Source organism: Podarcis tiliguerta (assembly GCF_965153285.1).
Source record: "Podarcis tiliguerta genome assembly, chromosome: 16".
Lineage (NCBI taxonomy): Eukaryota > Metazoa > Chordata > Lepidosauria > Squamata > Lacertidae > Podarcis > Podarcis tiliguerta.
The window spans coordinates 5,097,329-5,120,334 of NC_139549.1; the positions used below are offsets into that span (position 1 = coordinate 5,097,329).

Consider the following 23,006-nt stretch of genomic DNA (forward strand, 5'->3'; position numbering starts at 1 on the left):
CCTCTTCCTTCTGCCCCATGGAAGATGGAGCAAGTTTGTTTCCTGCTGTTCCAAAGGGCAGAGGCCAAACTGATGATGATAATAATAATAATAATAATAATAATAATAATAATAATAATAATAATAATTTATTTATACCCTGCCCATCTGGCTGGGTTTCCCCAGCCACTCTGGGCAGCTTCCAACAGAATATTAAAATACAATACAGTGGTACCTTGGGTTACATACGCTTCAGGTTACAGACTCCGCTAACCCAGAAATATTACCTTGGGTTAAGAACTTTGCTTCAAGATGAGAACAGAAATGGTGCTCTGGCGGCGCGTCAGCAGCAGGAGGCCCCATTAGCTAAAGTGGTGCTTCAGGTTAAGAACAGTTTCAGGTTAAGTACGGACCTCCGGAGCGAATTAAGTACTTAACCCGAGGTACCACTGTAATTGATTAAAAAGTCCGGGGAAATCTATCTTGGAAGTGGGGTTTTTTTGCAAAGAAAAAAAGAAAGAAAGGAAGAAAGATCAACAACTTTATTGTCCGGATTTTTACTTTTTGAAATATGGCAACCGTACACACTCAACTGGACCTCGCTCTTCTTCTTCCCGTCCTCAAATATCCCATGAAGGCCGCTCTCATCATCTAAGGGGCCTGCTATCTTTTGTGGTCCTTGAGCTTGACCGCGGCTAGCATTGAGGGAGGGAGTCCACCTGTGGCCCACCAGATATTGCGAGAGTCCATCTTCCTTCAGCCCCTGCCAAGATGACCCAGGAGCAAGGGAATGCTGGGAGTCCCCAACAACTTAGGAAGGTCTGCCCTCGCGCATTCAGACACACATATATTAAAAATCCAGGGCTCCAGTGTTTCAACACATTGAGGACAACAGGGAGGCGTTTCAGTCCAAAGGCTTTTCATGCGCCACCTCTTCTGTCCTCTCGAAGGAAAAAAAAGAAACTTCCGTTCAGTTTTTGTCCTTGAAAAAGAACGACAGTAAAACAAAATCAATTGCACACAGAGGAAGGATTCTTTCAGAACAAGAGATCATTCCGGTTTGGGAGTTTTAACAGCAAAAAGTGGATGACTGACCCTCGCTGCCGTCAGCAAGACTGATCTAGAGTAACCTCATCGCTTTAGGGGATCGTGCTCTCTTTGTAGCTTAGAGCAGGATCGGCAACTCACGGCAGCAGGGCCAAATCCGGGCCGTCTTGAACAGCTCCAACCAGCTTCCAGTTGGTATTATGATGGTGATGGGAATTGCTTCATTCGAGGAGGGTGGATTGTGGTCGAGCAGGCCTGCTCTCCTCTCTTGGCCCTCTGGCCAGAGTTGCCAACCAGGAGAAATGGGTGGCTAGCTTAGGCACAACTAACTTCGCACCACTTTTACGTCAACATCACACATCCCAGAAAGAGAATTGGTTGTATATATCCTGAGCTCCCCGACGCTGAAGAAGAGGGAAAAGGGGCTCGTTTTGGCTCCAAGAAATTGTGTGTCCCAAGAAAACATCGGAGGACAAATTACGTGGCCTTGTTTGCCTCTACCGAAAAGATGAAACTGCTTAAGAGATTAACCGATGTTCTCCCTCTTGCAGATCAGAGTCAAGGAAATATACCTCCTTACACACACTGGAGGGATGGTAGGGAAGCCAACCACATGGAATATTGAATTCCCAACCACATGGAATACTGAATTCCCAAGCACGCGGAATATGTAATGAGCTCTTCTTGGGAGTAGTTATCATCCTGCCATCAGAGCTGTCAGTTCGGGCCAAAGGAATCATCCCTTGGGCTTGGAGAGTCGACTCTGGACTTGTGCCAGGCAGAGGGGGGAGGGAAGAGAGAGGGCGTGGATTTGATTGGCAGAGGCTGCAGCCAACAGAAGGGCACTTGGGTGGTCCTCAGGAGCATCCTCAGATCCAGGATGCTGAAAAAGGGTGGGCTCAGTCCTCCACAGGAAGCTGCAGAGCAGAGTAGACCATCACTTGGTCAGCTTGCTTCCGCCGGCCTGGAAGAAAAGGGGGCTGTGTCAGTACAGAGAAAGAGAGACGTATAGAGGTAACCACTGGCTTGATTCCATCTAAACCACGTGATCTGGGTGGTCACTGCTGCCAGTTGGGCAATCTTTGGCCAGTTGTCTGCTAGTAAGACTCTGGTCCTATCTTAACCACTTTAAACTGGATCAATTAGGCAGACATGGCTTCCTCCCAGAGGATCCTGGGAACTTTAGATTATATATATATATATATATATATATTTGCTTTCGTAGATTTTCACGGGTACAGGAATGCAGGTTTTGGTGTCCTCGGGTGTCTTCCCGTGTAAAAGTTGGGGTGTCTAGGCGACGTTTCGACGAGGTCTCACTCGTCATCTTCAGGCTGGTGCTTTCGGCTTCTTGTTACTGGAACAGAGCAGGATCTCAGTGTTTGAGTTCCTATAAATACTGTTGAGGAGGTGTGGTGTATAGCCTCCAATGTTCTGGGCAGAGAGGAGGTTCCCAGGCTAGTGTGCCTTTTCTTCTTTTGTTCCTTAATTACTTGAGGGATATCTTGAGTGATTTCTTGAGTGATTTCCTGAATCCCACTTAGGTGGGTCATTAGGTGTGGATTAGTTGCTAAAGCCTTCGTGTCTTGAACTCTTGAACTTTGTGAAGAGTTTTTCTGAGAAGATGGCTGTACTGCACTTGGTTGTGCTCTGGCTTGGCTTCGTGTATAGGGGCGAGCTGTGGTTTTGTGGCCTGTGCCAGCCAGATCTGTGTAGGGATTGCAGGGGGGTGCAGCATCCGGAGGTGCCACCCTGGTTTGGCTACTGGATGGTGTCTGTAATTTATCTGTGGAGAGGGTCTGGGTTTGGGTCTGGTGTGGTTGATTGGTGATGGCGTTCTGTGTGCCTCTGGATCTGGTGTCAGATTTTGTGGGGAGGGCTAATTTCCAGATGTCTGGCAAGCGGGATGTGTCGTCACGCTTGTTCATGTTGTGAGGGTGTTTCTCTATCTCGATGGCTTCCATGATTATTCTCTTGTGGTGATGTTCCATGTTAAAGAGCAATTTGGAATCTGCAAAATTAATTTCGTGTCCTGTTTCTTTCATGTGTTGGAAAAGAGAGGAAGTTTTTTCTTCTTTTTTGACGGCATTCTTGTGTTCTGCGATCCGTGCATTTATTCGTCTGTTTGTTTGTCCAATGTACGTGGCTGGGCAGACTTTGCAGGGTATTTCATAGACCCCTTGGTTTTCCAACTGAATTTTATCCTTGGGGTTTCTGAGGATATTGGCTATTTTTTGGTTGGTGCAAAAGGCTGTTTTGATATTGTGTTTATGGAGGATTTTGCTAATTTTATCTGTAGTGCCCTTGATATAAGGAAGGAGGGCTATGCCATTGTTTTCTTCTGTGTCTTGGTTTTTGGGGGGTGTTTCTTTTTGGATTAGCTTCGTAACCCTGTTTTGCTGGTATCCATTGGCAATTAACACATTTGAGAGATTCTGTAACTCAGTTGTCAAGTGGTCTTCGTCAGCCAGGCGTTTGGTTCTGGAGATGAGAGTCTTGGCTACGGAGTTTATTTGTGCAGGGTGGTGGTGTGATTGTGCATGTAAGTAGCGGTTGGTGTGTGTTTTTTTCCGGTAGATAGTGTGTCCTAGGGAGCCATCAGGTTTTTTGTAGATTAGGACGTCAAGGAAGGGAAGTTGGTTGTTGGCTTCTATTTCCATAGTGAATTGTATTTTGGGGTGTAGGCTGTTGAGATGTGTGAGGAAGCTATCCAGTTTTTCCTTCCCGTGTGGCCAAATTACAAAGGTGTCGTCAACATATCTGAGCCAAAGTTTGGGTTTGTGTTCTGACTTGTCTAAAGCATTGGTTTCAAAGTGTTCCATGTACAGGTTAGCGATGACCGGTGAGAGGGGTGATCCCATAGGTGCTCCTTCTATCTGTTTGTATCTTTGTCCATTGTGGATGAAGTACGTGTTGGTTAGGCAGTGGTTGGTCAGGTCCAAGATGTATTCGGGGGGATTGTATTTGTTTTGAATGGCTGTCAAGGCTTCATTAATGGGCACTTGTGTGAAGAGAGATACAACATCGAAGCTCACAAGTAGGTCATTGGGTTGTAGGTTTTGCTTCTTTATTGTTTCTATGAACTGGAAGGAGTTTGGAACGTGTGAAGAGATGGATTCTGCATAGGGCTGAAGTTGCTTGGCGAGAAATTTAGCGAGATTTTGTAGAGGTGAGCCTATGGAGCTGACTATTGGTCTGAGTGGTGTTCCTTCTTTGTGTATCTTGGGGAGGCCGTAGAGTTTGGGGCATCTGGATGATTTTTCTCTGGGGATGATTCTTAGCTGGATTTCTTCACTGATAGGAGAGGCTTTTATTTTGGATTTGGTGGTTTTTTCCAGATAGGTGGTGGGATCTGTTTTTATAGGTTGGTAGGTAGGGTCTTGGAGTAGATTTGATAGTTTTGTTTGGTAGTCTGATGTGTTCATCACAACAGTGGCATTACCTTTGTCTGCTGGGAGAATGATTATGTTGTTGTCTTTCCTCAGGTTGGTGAGTGCTTTCTGTTCTTCTTTGTGTAAATTGCTTCTGGGTGGTTTGCTGGAGCAGAGGATGTTGGTGACTTCAAGTCTGATTTTATTGGCTTCATCTGGATTGATTTTGGTTAGGCTAGCTTCGACTCCGCATATGATGTTTTCCGTGGGGATGCGTCTCGGGGCGACTGCAAAGTTGAAACCTTTGGAGAGTACTTTGGTTTCAGTTGAGGTGAGGATCCTGTCTGATATGTTATGTACTGTTTGTTTCATGGGTTGTTGTGGAGGGTGGCTGGGCTTCTGGCGTTTCTCTAGTTTGTGGAGTTTGTTGGTGTGTGTGTCTGTCTTGTGTGAGGTCTCCGTTTCAGCTCTCCAGACGGCTAGTTGTTTGCATTTGTCCCAGAGTGCAGGGTGGATTTTGTTACAGAGTTTGAGGTGAAGAGTGAGTAGATCTTTGTTGGTTTGGTTTAGTAGGTATCTTTTCTTGTGTAGTTCGTTTCTGATTAGAGATAGTTCAGTTCGTTTCAGGATCCTTTCGGTAGCTGGGGTTTTAGAGTGGAATTTAAGTTGGAAGCATGTGGGAATTAAGTTGTTGTCTCGGCAGTTGCGTAGGAACAAGAGATCACATAAGATGGTGGCTCTTCGGATTTCTAGTTTCTCGTAGGTTCTTGTCAGCTGGAAGGTTTCCTCCCCGTAGAGGTGAGATATTTGCTTTCGTAGATTTTCACGGGTCTGGGGTCTATGAAATACCCTGCAAAGTCTGCCCAGCCACGTACATTGGACAAACAAACAGACGAATAAATGCACGGATCGCAGAACACAAGAATGCCGTCAAAAAAGAAGAAAAAACTTCCTCTCTTTTCCAACACATGAAAGAAACAGGACACGAAATTAATTTTGCAGATTCCAAATTGCTCTTTAACATGGAACATCACCACAAGAGAATAATCATGGAAGCCATCGAGATAGAGAAACACCCTCACAACATGAACAAGCGTGACGACACATCCCGCTTGCCAGACATCTGGAAATTAGCCCTCCCCACAAAATCTGACACCAGATCCAGAGGCACACAGAACGCCATCACCAATCAACCACACCAGACCCAAACCCAGACCCTCTCCACAGATAAATTACAGACACCATCCAGTAGCCAAACCAGGGTGGCACCTCCGGATGCTGCACCCCCCTGCAATCCCTACACAGATCTGGCTGGCACAGGCCACAAAACCACAGCTCGCCCCTATACACGAAGCCAAGCCAGAGCACAACCAAGTGCAGTACAGCCATCTTCTCAGAAAAACTCTTCACAAAGTTCAAGAGTTCAAGACACGAAGGCTTTAGCAACTAATCCACACCTAATGACCCACCTAAGTGGGATTCAGGAAATCACTCAAGAAATCACTCAAGATATCCCTCAAGTAATTAAGGAACAAAAGAAGAAAAGGCACACTAGCCTGGGAACCTCCTCTCTGCCCAGAACATTGGAGGCTATACACCACACCTCCTCAACAGTATTTATAGGAACTCAAACACTGAGATCCTGCTCTGTTCCAGTAACAAGAAGCCGAAAGCACCAGCCTGAAGATGACGAGTGAGACCTCGTCGAAACGTCGCCTAGACACCCCAACTTTTACACGGGAAGACACCCGAGGACACCAAAACATATATATATATATATATATATATATAAGCGCGAGTTCCCGCTGTGCTCCGGAGGCTTCAGGCGGCTATCCCTAAAGCCCCTCTCGCTCTCCAGGCTTCAGCAAAAGCAACGCATAGCCTCCAGAGCGCGGAGGGAGCGCTCCCTCTGCGCTTCGGAGGCTTTGCGTTGCTATCGCTGAAGCCAAGGAGCCTGCATTGGCTCCATAGGACGCACACACATTTCCCCTTAATTTTTGGAGGGGGAAAAGTGCGTCCTATAGAGCGAAAAATACAGTATTTGCTTAGGTCAAGCAAGCTGTTTCTGCTCCTACCCATGCCTGTGTAAACCTAGGTGGACTGCGGGTGGTGGTCTGTTTTAGCTATTGCCCTGCACCTGATCCTTTCCCACACAGAAGTGCGACCCTCACATGACAGGCAGGTGACGATGCTCCTCAGGGAACCTCCGGCAGTGAAGAAGGCCCAGACCCCCATAGAGAAGGTGATGATGAAGATGGGGATGAGGCTGGCTTCATAGCAAGGATTTAGAAACGTCTGTGGAGACGGGAGAAAAAGAGAGGATTTCAGAACAAAGGATTTCAGACCACAATAAATCTGCTCCATTAATAATAATAATAATAATAATTTATTATTTATACCCTGCCCATCTGGCTGGGTTTCCCCAGCCGCTCTGGGTGGCTTCCAACAGAATATTAAAATACAATTGTCTATTAAACATTAAAAGCTTCCCTGAACAGGGCTGCCTTCAGATGTCTTCTAAATGTCAGGTAGTTGTTTATCTCTTTGACATCTGATGGGAGGGCGTTCCACAGGGCGGGTGCCACCACCAAGAAGGCCCTCTGTCTGGTCCCCTGTAACTTGGCTTCTCACAGTGAGGGAACCGCCAGAAGGCCCTCAGCACTGGACCTCAGTGTCCGGGCAGAATGATGGGGGTGAAGACGCTCCTTCAGGTATACTGGGCCGAGGCCGTTTAGGGCTTTAAAGGTCAGCACCAACTTTGCATTGTTCTCGGAATCGTACTGGGAGCCAATGTAGGTCTTTCAAGACCGGTGTTATGTGGTCTTGGTGGCCGCTCCCAGTCCCCAGTCTAGCTGCCGCATTCTGGATAAGTTGTAGTTTCCGGGTCACCTTCAAAGGTAGCCCCATGTAGAGCACATTGCAGGAGTCCAAGTGGGAGATAACTAGAGCATGTGTCTCTCTGGAAAGACAGTCTGCGGGCAGGGAGGGTCGCATCCTGCGTACCAGATGGAGCTCCATATCCAGTCTTTAGCTATGGTTCCTGCATTGCAGGGGGTTGACTGGATGACCTAGGGAGGGCCCTTCCAGCTGTATGATCTGATCCTGTATCCTCTCCTTGCGGTTGCTGCCAATCCCTTCCACATCCCATAAACCTCTTCAAAGCAGGCAGCCCAGGCTCGTCTCCACGGCAACTGCGGCTGACCGATGTGGCTTAGGGGATAATTCCCTGCTGTTCTAGAAGGCCAGATGGTTTTCATGTGACTGCAAATCTCGCATTTAATGTCCTCCCACCATCCTCTCCTCCTCCTACACTGCTAAGGAGAAGAGTGGAGAAGGTAGGGGGTGCGAGGAAAACAAATCAAGAGTCCTGCTAGAAGGCCTCACTTTGCAACACCAGGAAAAGCCTTTGGAAATCTGGGGAGAGGGGTGGTTGTAACTAAGCCGCGCCATTTGAGACCTTTAACACCAGAAGATTTTTAAAAGGGGCGCAGGAATAAAACTATTCACATTACTGGGTGAATTCAATATTCACTATTAAATGGAGAAATCCCCACCCCACCCTAACAATAAACAACAGGACAAAGGGACAGTATAAAAACAAAGTAAGTGTCCTGCAGGATCAGGCCCACCTTGTCTAGCATCGTGTTCTCACCCAATGCCTGTGGCAAACCCACAAACAGAATTTGGGCACAAGAGAATCTCTCTCCTGCTGCAGTTTCCAGCAATTGGAATTCAGAGACATTGCCGCTTCCGGCCGTGGAGGTAGAACGTAACCGTTGTGCCTCATGGCCACTGATAGCTTCACTCTATGAATTTGTCCAATCCTTCTTTAAAGCCACCCAGCTTAGTGGCCATCACTGCCTCCTGTGGAAGCGAGTTCCAGTCTATGAACTGCATGAAGAAGTTCTTTATCTGTCCTGAACCTCCCAGTGTTCAACTTCATTGGATATCCCCAGGTTCTAAGGTTACAAGAGAGAGAGAGAAGCTATTCTCTAAACTTTTGGGCCCATCTAGCTCCGTTGGGACACGGGTGGCGCTGTGGGTTAAACCACAGAGCCTAGGACTTGCCGATCAGAAGGTCGGCGGTTTGAATCCCCGCGACGGGGTGAGCTCCCGTTGCTCGGTCCCTGCTCCTGCCAACTTAGCAGTTCGAAAGTACGTCAAAGTGCAAGTAGATAAATAGGTACCGCTCCGGCGGGAAGGTAAATGGTGTCTCCGTGCGCTGCTCTGATTTGCCAGAAGTGGCTTAGTCATGTCAGCCACATGATCCGGAAGCTGTACGCCGGCTCCCTCGGCCAGTAAAGCGAGATGAGCGCCGCAACCCCAGAGTCAGTCACGACTGGACCTAATGGTCAGGGGTCCCTTTACCTTTACCTAGCTCAGTATCATCTACACTGACTGTTCCAGTTCTCCAGCGTTGCAGACAAGATGTCTTTCTCAGCCTTACCTGAACATGCCGAAGTTTGAATCTAGGACTTTCTGCATGCAAAGCAGATGATCCACCACCAAGCTGTGGACCATCCCTTAAAAATAATAGCAAGATTCCAATCCCCATGGTTCTGGAGAGGTCAAGAGGAAGCTGCCCTATGCCAAACCAGACCATTTGTCCATCTAGCTTAGTATTACCTACACCAGCTGGCAGCAGCTCTCCAGAGTTTCAGGCAGGGACATTCCCAGCCTGCTTCTACACAGGAAACCAAATATGTCCCTGCATGTAGAAAGCTATCACCTTTCACTTTCAGCCTTGGCATGTTAATTTTCTCTGCGCTGGGATTATTGGTTTGTTTACTTTCAGTAGAGGATCACTCTTCACACTGAAGGTGGGCATTCATTCATCTGATTGGATTCTCCTCTAATAAAGGATATGGGGGAGGAAGGGAAAGGAGATTGTTAGCCGCTTTCAGACTCCTTAAGGTAAAGGGACCCCTGACCATTAGGTCCAGTCGTGGCCGACTCTGGGGTTGCAGCGCTCATCTCGCTTTATTGGCCGAGGGAGCCGGCATACAGCTTCCGGGTCATGTGGCCAGCAGGACTAAGCCGCTTCTGGCGAACCAGAGCAGCACACGGAAACGCCGTTTACCTTCCCGCTGGAGTGGTACCTATTTATCTACTTACACTTTGATGTGCTTTCGAAGTGCTAGGTTGGCAGGAGCAGGGACCGAGCAACGGGAGCTCACCCCGTCGCGGGGATTCGAACCACTGACCTTCCGATCTGCAAGTTCTAAGCTCTGTGGTTTAACACGCCACCTGCATCCCTTGAGACTCCTTAAGGGGAGTGAAAGGCAGGATATCAAGTCCAAACTCTTCTTCTTCCTGCGAGAGGGAGTTCCGTAGTTTAACCCACACGCTGCGTGAAGAAATATGCAGGAGTGTTCCTGCAAGCATGTCTCCTCTGCAAGTTTCCCTTTCGGGGGTCTGCTCGGCCACCGCGAGAACAGGATTCTGGATTAGATGAGCCACTAACCTCACCCAGCTAGAGGGCTCTTCTGACTTTCTTATGGAACCTCCAGCTCCAGAGACAGTCTATCTCGATTTCTAGGTTCTTGGGGGCATTCGGCCACTGCGAGAACAGGACGCTGGAACAGACTGGGGCCTGATCCAACAGTTCTCTCCTGATGTTCCAATGTAACACGGGTCATTCTACTCACCAAGCCGGACGTGACCAGGTGACTGATGACCACCAACGCCAGAGTCCAGTAGCGGCCCTTCTCGCAGGCGTCGAAGAAGATCGTGCCCCAGAACGTGTGTAGGAAAACCAGCGCCATCGTGAGAAAGGCTGAAAGGAGGAGGGCGGAAGAATGTTCACACATATTGCGGCGAGTACGATTTACGCTGTTTCTCAAAATCGGTGGTTTGGCAGTCTGTTCCATGTGGACAGTGCCGGTTTACAGAATCATTTGCCAATCTTTTTTGGACTGTCAAGTGGCCAGCTCCCCAGGTAGGGCTGCAATTGTCCCATTACTGGAGAGCCTTTATTAGTCAGTGTGGAGCAGGGCAGGGGAAAGTTTGGCCATCCTGATAATTTTAGACAGCAACTCCCATTAGCCAACATTCAGAGATGATGGATGCGTGTTTTATTTTATCTATTGTTAAACATATATCCTTCCTCCCAAAGGCAGGAGTGATCGGACTTCTTAAAATCAATCCCACTACACACCAAAGACTAGGAAAGATCTCTTCTGGACAAAAAAAGGTTATTTATGTAAGCTACTACTACTGCGGCCCATGTTTTGTTAGCCCAAAAATGGAAAACGAGCGAGGTCCCAAGCAAAGAAGAATGGCAACTTAGACTGATGGAATACAGTATGCGTGGCTTGCAGACCTACTTATAGAATAAGAGAACAAGAAGAACGTTTGTTTAAAGAAGATTGGAAAGTGTTTATTAAATACGGGGGGGGGGGATTGTGTACATTTGAAAACGCTGGCAGCATTAAGATAAATTTGACAGTGTAAATAAGCTTTGATGGGTGCAACAATGGATTACTGAATGGTTTAGTTTATATAAAATATGCAGGGATTTATGTTATGCAAAATGAACCGTGGAAAGAGAAGAAGTCATTGATATTTTAAGGTTGTTTAAATCAATATTTTAAATTATAAAACAGAAAACTCAACAGAGACAGCACCTCTCCAATATTTAGCATGTCAGAATTCCAAATGAGAGGTGCCACAACCTTGAAGGCCTTGTTTCTCTATTGCAAGCACCCCCAAACTTGGCCCTCCAGATGTTTTGGGACTACAACTCCCATCATCCTTAGCGAACAGGACCAGTGGTCAGGGATGATGGGAATTATAGTCCCAAAACATCTGGAGGGCCGAGTTTGGGGGTGTCTGCTCTATTGTATGGAATGGGCCTCCTGATAAGCTGGTTATCCTCACCTGGGGAGTGCAGGTGTCTGTCAGGTATATAAGGGCTGAGACCATTCTACATGTTCTCCTTTCGGATTCTAGAGGGCCAAAGGTTTTCCCCACCCGTAGGGAACACTGAGAACTTAGATGGACCCCAGAGGTCTCGCTCAGTATCGATGGCCTTCCTATGTCCCCGAAAGTATGTCACCTGAAGTGATTTTTTAATTTTTATTTTACCAACAACCAAAACACAAACAGTGAAAACAATGAAACCGCCCCCGCCCCCCGGCAGCTGATATATTGGGTATACATAATCAATGATAACATATTCAAATCAACTATACGTACAATTCTATATACCTTAACACTCCTCTCTCCACAAGGTTTATCTAATTTTTAACATTTTAATTGCCCAATTTGTTCAAACCTGCCCAAATAATTCAGTATCTTCTCAAACCAATTCTCCTTCTTCTCACTGACCTTAAACCCTTTCATTTTATGTATCTTCACAGATAGATATTCTAAGATTATAATATTTTTTCAATTTTTTACCTCCATTGGTTCACCCCTAGCTCTTCTGCATTTTTCCAGTTACTCGCTATAACCTGTCTGGCTGCAGTTACTATCAACTTTACCCATTTACATTCCTCTTTTGTTTCTAACTTGGTGTCACTCAGGCTAATAAGAATCATCAATTTAGATATTTCCACCTTCCTACCCACAATTCCCGATATTTCTATACCAATCTGTTTCTGGAATTCATTAACTAACGGACAATCCCACCACATATGACTGTAGGTTCCCATCACTCCACATTTCCTCCAGCAATTCTTTCTTCCAGATTTTGTAATATGATAGAACCTTACAGGTGTGTAATACCTGAAGTGATGAAGTAATGGGGTGAATCCCCATGGATTCCCACGGTGCCTGGCCCAATGGAGTCCGCAAGGATGTTGATGACAGAGAAGACCCCGCTGATTATTCCAAAGGAGAGTCCCGACACTGCGGAAGAGAGTATCAAGGACAAACCAAATTTCACAGCACTCTGAGAACGTTTATTGCTATGCCCTGCCTCATCTTACAGGACATCACTTTCCAAACTAGAAGCTTCCATTGTGAGAGCAGTTTATAATGGAATTTGCATGCACAGGGGAAGGGCAACTCAAGAGGTCTGAAAAAGTCAGCAAAGTTGTTACATTGGTACCTCGGGGGGCCACTAGGGGGCGCATCAGAAGATGGCTGACAATAACATCTCTCCGACCCACACGAGGTAATTTGGAGGCTATGATGGGAGTAATTAGCCTCCCTACCCCCCAGAATGGGGGGGGGGCTGCCTTGCCTGCTGTGCCCTATACCACCCCCAAATTTGTGGGGATGGGGGCACTTGGCACAAAGCCCTCCTGTGGGATTTCGGCGCTCCTGGACGCCGTCTCTGATTCGCGCCACTAGCTGCAAGAACTTCAAAAGAAACAATTTGGATGAAGGAATGAACATATTTCGAGGAAGGAGGGGGAGTAAAGACTGCTAACAGAAGAGATCTCTGATAAATCAAGACGAGTCGGAGGAACAAGCATAGATTATGAGAAGATACGCCAAGACTCGGTAGGGCAAAGGGGCTGATGGGGGAGGGGGGGAACTTTCCTTTCTTTCTTTCGAAACTTTCGAACCAAAGCATGTTTTAAGAAGAGCGTGGAATGTATAAGGGCTTTAAAAATATCGTCGCCATATTGGGAAGTTCTGTCGGAGGACTTAAGTCTGAGAGGAGAAATAGAGGAATAGAGCTGTTTTTATATTGTGGGTGAAACTCCTCAGAGGGACTTAAAATCGACAGTTCTGTAATTAATGATGGAAACTACGATGTTATCTATGAAGGCGATGTTATATGGAAACCATCTCGATTTGAGGATTGGAAGAACGGAAAAATTCACACAGGATTATTATTGGTGTTTATCGGCTTAAGGAGACTATCAGAAGAGATCATAAAGAAAAAAGAGAAAATATATGAACAAGATGTGATGTGGAAACAGCAAGATAAGACTGGATAGAATTATGAACTTTGTTTGGACTGATTTGGACATTAACGCAGTAGCAAGAAGATGATCAGAATCCCCCTTCGGATCTTGAAATATGGGTCCCCTCAACAAAATTTAAAATTTGGCTTTGTAATTCGGAATTTATGTGATGTGATTTAATTTGATTTGATTGGCCGGTTAATAAAAATTATTTTAAAAAAATAATACATTGGTACCTCGGGTTAAGTACTTAATTCGTTCCGGAGGTCTGTTCTTAACCAGAAACTTTTTTTAACCTGAAGCACCACTTTAGCTAATGGGGGCCTCCTGCTGCTGCCGCGCCACCGGAGCCAGATTTCTGTTCTTATCCTGAAGCAAAGTTCTTAACCTGAAACACTATTTCTGGGTTAGCGGAGTGTGTAACCTGAAGCGTATGTAACCCGAGGTACCAATGTAATTCGTTCCGGAGGTCCGTTCTTAACCTGAAACTGTTCTTAACCTGAAGCACCACTTTAGCTAATGGGGCCTCCTGCTGCTGCTGCGCCGCCGGAGCACGATTTCTGCTCTCATCCTGAAGCAAAGTTCTTAACCTGAAGCACCATTTCTGGGTTAGCGGAGTCTGTAACCTGAAGCGTATGTAACCTGAAGCATATGTAACCTGAGGTACCACTGTATTTCACTTGGGAGGGGACGCTTTGAAAATGGAGCTTTAAAGGAAACCAAATTCTGAAGTGTGAAGGGCTTCTGCTTTAGCTCTGTCGGTTACAGGCGGCTGCTTTTTAAGGCCAGAAAGGGACATCTGGATTCTACAAGGAGGAACTATTTCAGCGACAGTTGTGACGCACGTAGGGAGACAGACACGCAGGAAAGGGAACAGCCAGCAATTCGCTCACCGTATGCCATCTGCTTGATCGAGATGGGAGACCGGCCGTCTTCGCTGATGGTCACCAGCCCTTCGTCAGCTTTCCTGAGGGCAGGATGCAAAAATAAAGCAGGAAATCGGTCGGCGGTTTGTGAGGCAGAGACAGTCACGAGATTTTTATAGCATAGTGTTGGAAGAGACATGAAAGGTTGGGTAGTCTGGCAATGCAGAAATCACAACTAAATAATCCCTGAATGCTCTTTAAAAACTTCCAGGTTTACCCAAGAGCTCCTAGGTTCCGACTCTTTAATTCTGTTTTTCTTTTGAACCGTACTCCATTTTATTTGCGATGCACCTGGTGCATTTCCCCCCACCCCCATCTTTTATTTGGGAAATTTCAGTGAACAATTGTTTTCCATTGGTTTATTAGTTTTATCTCAAAGTATCTCCTTTTCTGAACAGACTCCAGTTTTATGTTTTGATTTTTGGTATCCTTTGTATGCATATAAAGGAGATGGATGGATCAATTTACTTTTATTTATTCAACAAGGTTTATACACACCACTTGATTGCAATAAAAAACCTTTGAGTGGTTTCTTTTTTTAAAAAAAAAAAAGACGCCGCGTTAAATTTATCAATAAAAGACCATTATAAAAATGGACCACAGAAAGAGGGGGAAGGAAGTCAAATTTCGAAATTTTAAATTGATTGTAAAACTAATGGGATGCATAAATCTGAAAAGTATAAATAAAAAAACTAAAAAAAAATTGGCGCGGAAGTGGGACTACAGTGGTGCCTCGCAAGACGAAAAGAATCTGTTCCGCGAGTCTTTTCGTCTTGCGGTTTTTTCGTCTTGCGAAGCAAGCCCATTAGCGGATTAGCGCTATTAGCGCTATTGGCAGTTTAAGGGCTATTAACGGCTTTTTAAGGCTTAAGGGATTAGCAGTTTAGCTGCTAAAAGGCTATTAGCAGCTTAGCGCTTCAGAAAAAGGGGTTGGGGAGCGGAAGAAAAACTCAAAAATTTTCGTCATTTTCGTCTTGCGAAGCAAGCCCATAGGGAAATTCGTCTTGCGAAGAGCCCCTGAAAACGGAAAACCCTTTCGTCTTGCGGGTTTTCCGTCTTGCGAGGCATTCGTCTTGCGCGGCACCACTGTACTTGCCACAGCTTAGCAAGGCACTCTTACTTGAGGAGCTTGAAGTACGCAAAGCGAAAGGCTTCCTGGAGCAAGACTGAGACAGCTGCCCCAAACATCAAAAGGCCGTACTGTAGACGTCCATCTTCCCGGTCGCTCAGATGCACCGAGATAAACCAGATCAAAGAGGCCAGAAGCAGGGAGACCAGCCAGAAAAAGGCCCTGGATAGACAGCGAGAGAAATAAAAGGTCATTAACCGTTATCAACAGGTGTGCGCATACAGTGGTACCTTGGTTCTCAAACTTAATCCGTTCTGGAAGTCCGTTCCAAAACCAAAGCGTTCCAAAACCAAGGCGTGCTTTCCTATAGAAAGCAATGCAAAACAGATTAATCCGTTCCAGACTTTTAAAAACAACCCCTAAACAGCAATTTAACGTGAATTTTACTATCTAACGAGACCACTGACCCATAAAATGAAAGCAATAATCAATGTACTGTACTATAAAATAAATAAGACGATATTGCAGGTGATAAAAATTAAATTTAACTTTTTTTCTTAACTGCATTCACTGATGATTGTCATTGTTTGGTTGGGGGGCTTTTATCCATTTCCACAGTCACAATCAATCAATCAACCAACCAACCAACCAACCAGTAGCTGAACTGGGTTCCACACAAAAACAAAAACAAATTAACTGAAAAAGCCTCCAAATAAATAAATAAATAGCAAAAACAAAAGCGCCAAACTTAATCAGTTCCAGAAGACTGTTTGACTTCTGAAATGTTCAGTAACCAAGGCTCAGCTTCTGATTGGTGCAGGTGCCCTGGAAACAATAACCGACAGCTGCGTCGGACGTTTGGCTTCTGAAAAATGTTCGAAAACCGGAACACTTACTTCCGGGTTTTTGGCGTTTGAGAACCAAGGTACCACTGTACTCTGAACTTGGGGAGAAGAGATTCACACCAGGATAAACCACTTCCAGCAACCTGTTAAAATCATTCTGCAACCTGTTTAAATCACGAGCTACTACGCAGAATTTTTTTCTGCTTCGCGGGAAGAAGCTAAGACTAACCTTCGTCAAAATCAGGGCCCCTCCAGATGTTCCAGACTACCACTGTGGCTGATGGGAGTAGTTCAAAACAGCTGCAAGGCCTCAGGCTGACAACAGCTGAGTTGAACAGCCCACCTCCCATGCCTTTTGGGGGGCAGGAATGCTTCTGAGTACCACTTGCCAGAAACCCGAACCCTGTCAAGCCTTATCCCAGTTATTTAAATCAGGGTGGATTTGATTTAAAATCAAATCAAATTAAATCACAATTTAAATCACTAGTCAGAAAGACTTGATTTAAATCTTTTTTATTTTTTTACAGAAAGACTCATTCTTGCTGGTACAATCTTAACACTTACAACCAGATGAAGTTTTCATTTTTGGAATAATAAATTTTCAGAGTAGTTTTTACAGTCATATCCAAAATTACTGATTTGGTTTATACTATGATTAGAAATACATAGACAGATAATTATGAAATTATTGTGAGGTTTAATAAGTGAACTTGTTATTTTTGGAATATTTTTCTGCTGTACTTTATTGGAAGGAGAAAAATAATCATTCCCTTAATAACAATTTAACAATTCATTTAACTTAAAACAATAACATTATATCATATGTATCCATGTTTGTTAAAAACAACAACCTTAAGACTGAGTTTTAGCACACATGAAAAACTTTAAAACAAATCCTGATGAATAGTCTTTGGACTATAACGTAACTAAAATAGAAAACTGTCTTTAGAAATATATTTCCTTTCAAAGCATTTTATTTCAAAAATCCGATTAAAATGCATTTTAAAAAATCCGATTTAAATTTTAAAAATCCAATTTAAATTTTTAAAAAATCCAATTTTAAAAAAATAAAAAGAATAATTGATTTTTATCTTACCCTGTTTTAAATTCAGCACTATCTCAAAGGAATATAAGAAGCCCCCTTGTACAGAGTCAGACCCTTGAGCTCTACCTAGCTCAGGATCATTGCTAAGTTTTTATATATGCTGGAAGCCGCCCAGAGTGGCTGGGGAAACCCAGTTCAGATGCGCAGGGTACAAATAATGTATTATTATTCTAATAATTATTATTATTATTTGCATGGACTGGCATCAGACGTCCAGGGTTTCACCTGTAGCTGGAGATGCTGTCAACCTAACCTGGGAGCTTATATACCCCAGGAGACGGCTTTGACTGGGAGGCTAAACCAGGTGAGGGTAGCCGATGGGTCTCAAACCCTCGGAGAGTCAGGGACTTCCTCTGTATGTGAAGAAAGGCCCCGGAGGATGGAGCGGACGAGACCAAAAGTGGCTTCAAAAGGCTGTTTCTGCACAAGCTGCAGAAGGAAGTGAGGGGCAGGTGGGAAGGTAGCCTATCTAGGAGGAGGAAATCTCTGATCCTAAATCTCTGCTGCTTTGCAGGATATCTTCAGGAGAATACAAGGCCAAAGAGTAAACTCTATCCAGGGGTCAGCAAACTTTTTCAGCAGGGGGCCGGTCCACTGTCCCTCAGACCTTGTGGGGGACGGACGGACTTTATTTTGAAAAAACAGTAATGACCGAATTCCTATGCCCCACAAATAACCCAGAAATGCATTTTAAATTAAAGGACGCATTCTACTCAATGGAAAAACACCAGGTAGGCCCCACAAATAAGCCAGAGATGCAGTTTAAATAAAAGGACACATTCTACTTATGTAAAACCATGCTGATTCCCGGACTGTCCGCGGGCCGGATTTAGAAGGTGATTGGGCCAGATCCGGCCCCCGGGCCTTAGTTTGCCAACCCATGCTCTACACCAGCAGGAGTTGTTGGACTACAACTCCCATCACTCCTGAGTTCTGGCCTTGCTAGCTAGGGGTGATGGGAGTTGTAGTTCAACAACATCTGGGGACCCACAGGTTGAGAAAGGCTGTTGTTGTTGTTTAGTCATTTAGTCGTGTCCGACTCTTCGTGACCCCATGGACCAGAGGACGCCAGGCACTCCTGTCTTCCACTGCCTCCCGCAGTTTGGTCAAACTCATGCTGGTAGCTTCGAGAACACTATCCAACCATCTCGCCCTCTGTCGTCCCTTTCTCCTTGTGCCCTCCATCTTTCCCAACATCAGGGTCTTTTCCAGGGAGTCTTTACAGCATTGGAATTTCCTTTCGCTTCCAGGCATATCCGCAACTGAGCGACCTTTCGGCTTTGGCCCAGCCGCTTCATCAGCTCTGAATCTACTTGTACTTGTCCTCCGCTCTTCCTCAGTAGCATGTTGGACGCCTTCCGACCTGAGGGGCTCATCTTCCAGCGTCATAACTTTTATATGCTTGTTGTCTTTGTCCATGGAGTTTTCTTGGCAGGGATACTGGAGTGGCTTGCCGGTTCCTCCTCCAGGTGGATCACGTTTGGTCAAAACTCTCCACTATGACCTGTCCATCTTGGGTGCCCTGCACGGCATAGTTCATAGCTTCTCTGAGTTATTCAAGCCCCTTCGCCACGGCTGCTCTACACAAATGCAGAGTGGAGTCCCTAAGACGCCTTGTCCGCCTCATTCCGGCAACTCCTGTAAGCCAATCTGGTGCCAAACGTCTTTCTGATTTCCTTTGGACCACATCAGAGGCTGAGAGGGGGGTCTTGTCTGTCGTTTGAGCAGCCCAGGACCTCCAGACACACTGCCTAGGTTGCGTTCCAAGGAGGTCATTTCGGTGCGGCTAACACAGCAATTTTGACTTCACCTCGGAGGCACATTCCACTCTCTCTCGAAACAGACAGATGTCAACAACCACCTTTCCTCCAGGGAGCTCAAGGTTGGCAAACATAGTTTCCCTCTCCCCACTTTATCCTCGCAACGACCCTGTGAGGTAGGTTAGGCTAAGACAGGCACAGGCAAACTTGGTCATCCAGATGTTTTGGGACTACAATTCCCATCATCCCTGACCACTGGTCCTGTTAGCTAGGGATGATGGGAGTTGTAGTCCCAAAACATCTGGAGGACCGAGTTTTCCTATTCCTGGGCTAAGAGACAGCAACTGGCCCGTTCCCTTCGTGGTGCAACTGTTTACACTCAGGGTTTGCTACCACAATTGGATATCTGATCTTGGACTTCAGAAACCCTTTTGAGTTTTATACCTGAGAAGTCTCTGAGCCGCACACCGGCCACAAACCAGACAGGTTGAGTTGGAGGTATCAGAAAGCTCTGCTTAAATTATTTAAGGCTGTCATGATGTATCTAACTTCTCTCCTCTGAGCTATCTAAGGGAAGTTCGGTCACATGCAAACCTTTGTCATGTGCTCCATTGCAGGAAGGAAGGAAGGAATGCAATGCAATGAAGGCTTTGGTGTTTTTTTTTTTTGTAAATAAACAGCAGAACTGGAAAATCTAGATTTGTAGAGGACACACACAATGCCCCCTTTTGTCAACCAAAGGTGCTTTCTCGCAGTTTCCAAAGGGACGTTTTAGCACCTTCCCTTTGGGGCTGTGATTTACTCAGTGGGAATAAATGCTGCAGGCGCATTTTTCAAGTACAGGCTTCAAATGCAAGGAAGAGGAAGGCATCGACCACACCTTGCTTGCTCTCAATACATCTCCAAAACTCATCATAGCAAGCTCCCGCCATCTGCAACAGAGCCTAGAATGTTGTCACCAGCAAAATGTGCTCCAGACCCGGCTTCCTACACTCTGGAGGCAATAATAAACAAGGAAAGGACATGGATTGGATTGTAACTTCTGCAAAAAAAAATAAATCACAGCCAACAAGACCTGGTTCAGCAGTAGGGAACCTGCCTTGCACGCAGAAGGTCTGGGGTTAAATCTGTAACATCACTGACAAAGCAGTAAATCAATCCCTTTATTTGGATTCATGTGGACAAGGCTGCAGCTCAGTGATAAGAGCACATACCGTATTTTTCGCTCTATAAGACGCACCCAGACCACAAGACGCACCTAGTTTTTGGAGGCGGAAAACAAGAAATAAATTATTCTGAATCTCAGAAGCCAGAACAGCAAGAGGGATCACTGTGCAGTGAAAGCAGCAATCCCTCTTGCTGTTCTGCCTTCTGGGATAGCTGCGCATCCTGCATTTGCTCCATAAGACGCACACGCATTTCCACATACTTGTTAGGAGGGGAAAAGTGAGTCTTATAGAGCAAAAAATACGGTACTTTGCACGCAGGAGATCCCAGAGAGCAATCCTCAAAATCTTCAGGTCAGGCTGGGAACGTCCCACTGCCTGAAACCCCAAAGAGCTGCTGCCAGTCCAAGTGGACAATACTGAGCTAGATGGACCCAAGGGTCTGACTCTGTTTAAAGCCCACTGGTCCTAAAATATGGGTTTTAAGGGAAGATGACCCAGAGAAGACTGCGACTTCCAGGAGCTCTTAAGACCGACAAGCTCCTTAGAAAAATCGCAAAAAAATGGTTTCTGATTTTTTTAAAAAAGATGTCTTTAAAAAAAGATGATTATTTCCATGCTGGGGTAGCAGCACTGATGCTAAGATAGTACAGTATTTTAAACCGGATACTTTATCAGGGAGAAAGGAACAGGAAGTGCCTGAAAAGTTAGTTAATGTCTTGGTGGGAGGGGGCACAAGTGGGCAGAATTGGCCAATAAACTGCAAATGGGCCAGTTTATGCCCACCCACTTTGCACTGTGTTGTTGGTTATAATAGAGAGAAAGAAATATGTTTTTCTTCTCTTTTTAAAAAGGATCGTTTATTTATTTCCACTTATGAGTTGCTTCCTATGATAGCATATCAAAGCAATTTAGAGAATCGCCTTTCTATGTAAACCGCTTAAGCGATCTCCCATCGTTGCGCGGTTATGTGCAAATAAATAAATAATCCTCAAGAGCTAAAATGACACAGATTACAATGGGATTTACTCCCCGGTAAAAGTATGGATATAGAGCTGGTTACCTAAGCAAACATAAATGAAAAACCCAAATATAATTAAGCTGCCTTAAAATGAAAAGGTGAGATAATAATTTCGCAACCCATCAGTTATAACCTCTTGTTGCTACACTGGGACCTTCAAATGGGGGGCTCTGTGCATTGAGCTCCCCTCCCCACCCTCACCTTCATAAGTGTGTTTCCATATCACCCACATAACCTCAAGAAGACCCTGACCCTAGAAAAAAGAGGAGGCCTCCACCCACCAGCCCTATTGCCCCCAGAGGGGCTCTTGCCCCCCACTCCAGGCCCCACAACCCTCTACAGGTCTACTCAAACTGAGCTTACTCCACCCTTAGAAATGGGTGGAAGTTTGCACCTTATATGAACAAAACAAAACCAAGCAAAACACTGTGATCTCCGATTTAAAATGAAAAAAAGTGGGAGTAATAATTTTGCAATCTGTCATTCATTCCCTGCCCCCTTCTTGCCTGGAGTCTGCAAAGGAAGTGCTTTGCACATGCCCCAGATTCCTCTTTCCCCTCCACCAGAATCTGTGAGCAAGACTATGATCTCTGCCCTAAAAGGTGGGCCTGGTAATTTTGCAATCAAGCAATTCCAGCTAAACATCAGGAAGAACTTTCCGACAGGAAGAAGCGGCGAGCTCTTTTCCTTGCAGGTTTTAAAGCAGAGGTTGGGTGGCCACGTTTCGTGGATGCTTTAGTTCTGATTCCTGCATTGAGGGGGGTCCCTTCATTCTACATTCTGTGATTCTATGGAAAGCCCTCCCACTTTCTCTTTGAGAGGCTGGGGCCAGAGCCTTCTCCTCCCCACAAGAACAAAAAAACACGTGAACAAAACAAGGCTATGATCTCTCTGCCTGCAAACAGGAAATGTGGGAATAATCCTGTTTTTTGTTTTGCAATTTGCCGTTCAATCATAACCTTCCTGCCTTTGCTAGGCAGAGACCTACCACGGAAGGTATTTCTGCACATGCCCCGGAGCCCTCTCTCCACGTCACCCTCCCCCAACCGGGACCCACTTTCCTCCCCCCAGAAAGAAGAGGAAGAGGGGATTTCCCCCCCCCCCAGCAGCCCCCTTCCCCCCAAACCAAGAGGCTATGGCCAGAGCCTTCTCCCGTCCCCAAGAACAAAAAAAACAACACGTGAACAAAACAAGGCTATGATCTCTCTGCCTGCAAACAGGAAATGTGGGAATAATCCTGTTTTTTGTTTTGCAATTTATCGTTCAATCATAACCTTCCTCTCTTTGCTAGGAAGAGACCTACAACGGAAGGTCTTTCTGCACATGCCCCGGAGCCCCCTCTCCACGTCACCCTCCCCCAACCGGGACCCACTTTCCTCCCTCCAAAAAGAAGAGGGGATTCCCCCCCCCCGCAGCCCCCTTCCTCCCCCCAAAAAACCCCAGCCCCCTGCTGACCCAGCCACCAGGATGATGACGCGCAGGGGGTCCCCGGCCACGGTGAGCAGGCAGAGGGCCAAGGCCGGCCCGAAGGCGATGAAGGTGCAGCCGAAGAACACCGCCGCCCCCATCGCCCCGAGAAGCAGCGCCGGAGGCAGCAGGAACCAGGCAGGGAGGGAAGCTCCGGCAGAGAGCCCGGGCGGGGCCAGAGGCGGCCAATGGGAGCCGGTGGGGCGGGGAAGCCACGCCCATAGGGAGGGGCCGGTCCCGCAAGGCCTCGTGGGAAATGTAGTCCCTCGGGTGAGAGGCGGGGGAAGGAGCTGCGTGCGCCATTCGCCCCGCCCTCAGCTCCATAGATGTGTGAATATGTAGAGGGGACCTCCTCTAAAGATAGATAGATATTCTTCCTAGATATATAA

General features: G+C 46.0%; 2 protein-coding genes across 2 annotated transcripts in view; one reads left to right on the plus strand and one right to left on the minus strand.

Annotated features, from left to right (window-relative positions):
• LOC310666130 (intelectin-like protein) overlaps window positions 1-23,006 on the plus strand; it is an 814,635-nt gene that overhangs the window by 170,877 nt on the left and 620,752 nt on the right. The window lies entirely within an intron of this gene.
• On the minus strand, window positions 507-22,780 carry APH1A (aph-1 homolog A, gamma-secretase subunit). Its single transcript, XM_083416809.1, has 7 exons — window positions 22,606-22,780; window positions 15,305-15,475; window positions 14,152-14,225; window positions 12,126-12,248; window positions 10,046-10,173; window positions 6,569-6,692; window positions 507-1,990 (listed from the first exon to the last, which is right to left on the minus strand). The coding sequence occupies exons 1-7, from the start codon at window positions 22,716-22,718 to the stop codon at window positions 1,926-1,928; spliced, it is 798 nt and encodes a 265-aa protein (XP_083272935.1). The 5' UTR covers window positions 22,719-22,780; the 3' UTR covers window positions 507-1,925.